Raw genomic sequence first — 1123 nt, 5'->3', positions numbered from 1 at the left:
TGATGCTGGCAAACCAACTCTAAACAACGAGCCGAGCAGTACCGATGGTGGTGAGTTAAGTTTTTTTATATAAAAAGAAAACTGCTTTTGAATATCTATTCGAATACCATAATTCTATAACTCTTTAATGCTTCATAGCTGTATTTTCTTCTTTGTTTTGCTCTATCTCTCTCTCTAATTGAAATAGACAAATGTATTACATTATACTTTGAAAAAAAAACGACATCAAGAAAGAGCGTTGACGAATGTATAGAAAGCGTAGCTAAAAAGGGAAATCCGACTAAAACTTAAAATAAAAATTATATGCATCAATTCAAAAGATTGCTATCAATCAGTAATTCAAGAATGCATTAAATGAAGGCTTCTGAGAATTCGTATAACATTAGTTAGATAAATATAAGAATGAACAAATATGCGATATTTCTCTGCAAAAATATTTATCTAATTAAGTAGTTTTCCTTATCAAACATATATGTTTAATTTGCTTAGAACCTGAAAAAAGAATACGAAATATATTGCTCTTCTCTCATACAAAATTACATAATTCAAACATCAATTAAATGACTGTCTATTTCTCTTTTTCAGTTTAGTTTCTGAAAAAAAAGAAGGAACGTGAAATTTAAATACTTATACTTAAATTATATAAAAGTACAAATAGAAATTTTATAATAATAATATGTAATAAATATTTCTTCTTTTCACTTCTAGCTTATCCCCGATGTGTCAACGATCCTTATTGTGCTGCTCGTGCGATACAAGGCTACATGGCCAAATTCGGTCAGGTAAAATCACATTTCTTGTATCGAGATTTCAGATACAGATAATACTCGATATCATCACTGATGTGTAATATCTTTTACGCATTTATTAAACAGGACTGCACTGGAAACGGAGTGATCGATTGTGATGATTATCTGCGTATTCATCGATTTGGCGGATACGGCTGTACCAGTTCGCTAGACAGTAAACTCGAAAATAAATACAAATTGTGTATACAAACTTACGGACGCTAATAATGCATGCATATCATGTTGGAACATCACAATAATACATTAATTATCATTATATTTATATGTTTATATAAATATTATTACATATGTATAATGTATATATATGTATATAT

The 1123-nt window shown here is 29.0% G+C and overlaps 1 protein-coding gene across 1 annotated transcript; it reads left to right on the top strand.

Moving 5' to 3' along the window:
- Positions 1-4: 4 nt before the first annotated feature.
- Positions 5-1117, top strand: LOC115240110 (invertebrate-type lysozyme 3-like; the record flags this gene model as incomplete). Its single annotated transcript, XM_029815110.1, has 3 exons — positions 5-50; positions 709-782; positions 876-1117. Coding segments are annotated over 3 exons (258 nt in total), but the record flags the coding sequence as incomplete, so codon positions are not given.
- Positions 1118-1123: the final 6 nt, after the last annotated feature.

This window comes from Formica exsecta, unplaced genomic scaffold (genome assembly GCF_003651465.1).
Source record: "Formica exsecta isolate Colony F162 unplaced genomic scaffold, ASM365146v1 C16387980, whole genome shotgun sequence".
Lineage (NCBI taxonomy): Eukaryota > Metazoa > Arthropoda > Insecta > Hymenoptera > Formicidae > Formica > Formica exsecta.
This window is presented reverse-complemented; position numbering and strand designations above follow the sequence as displayed.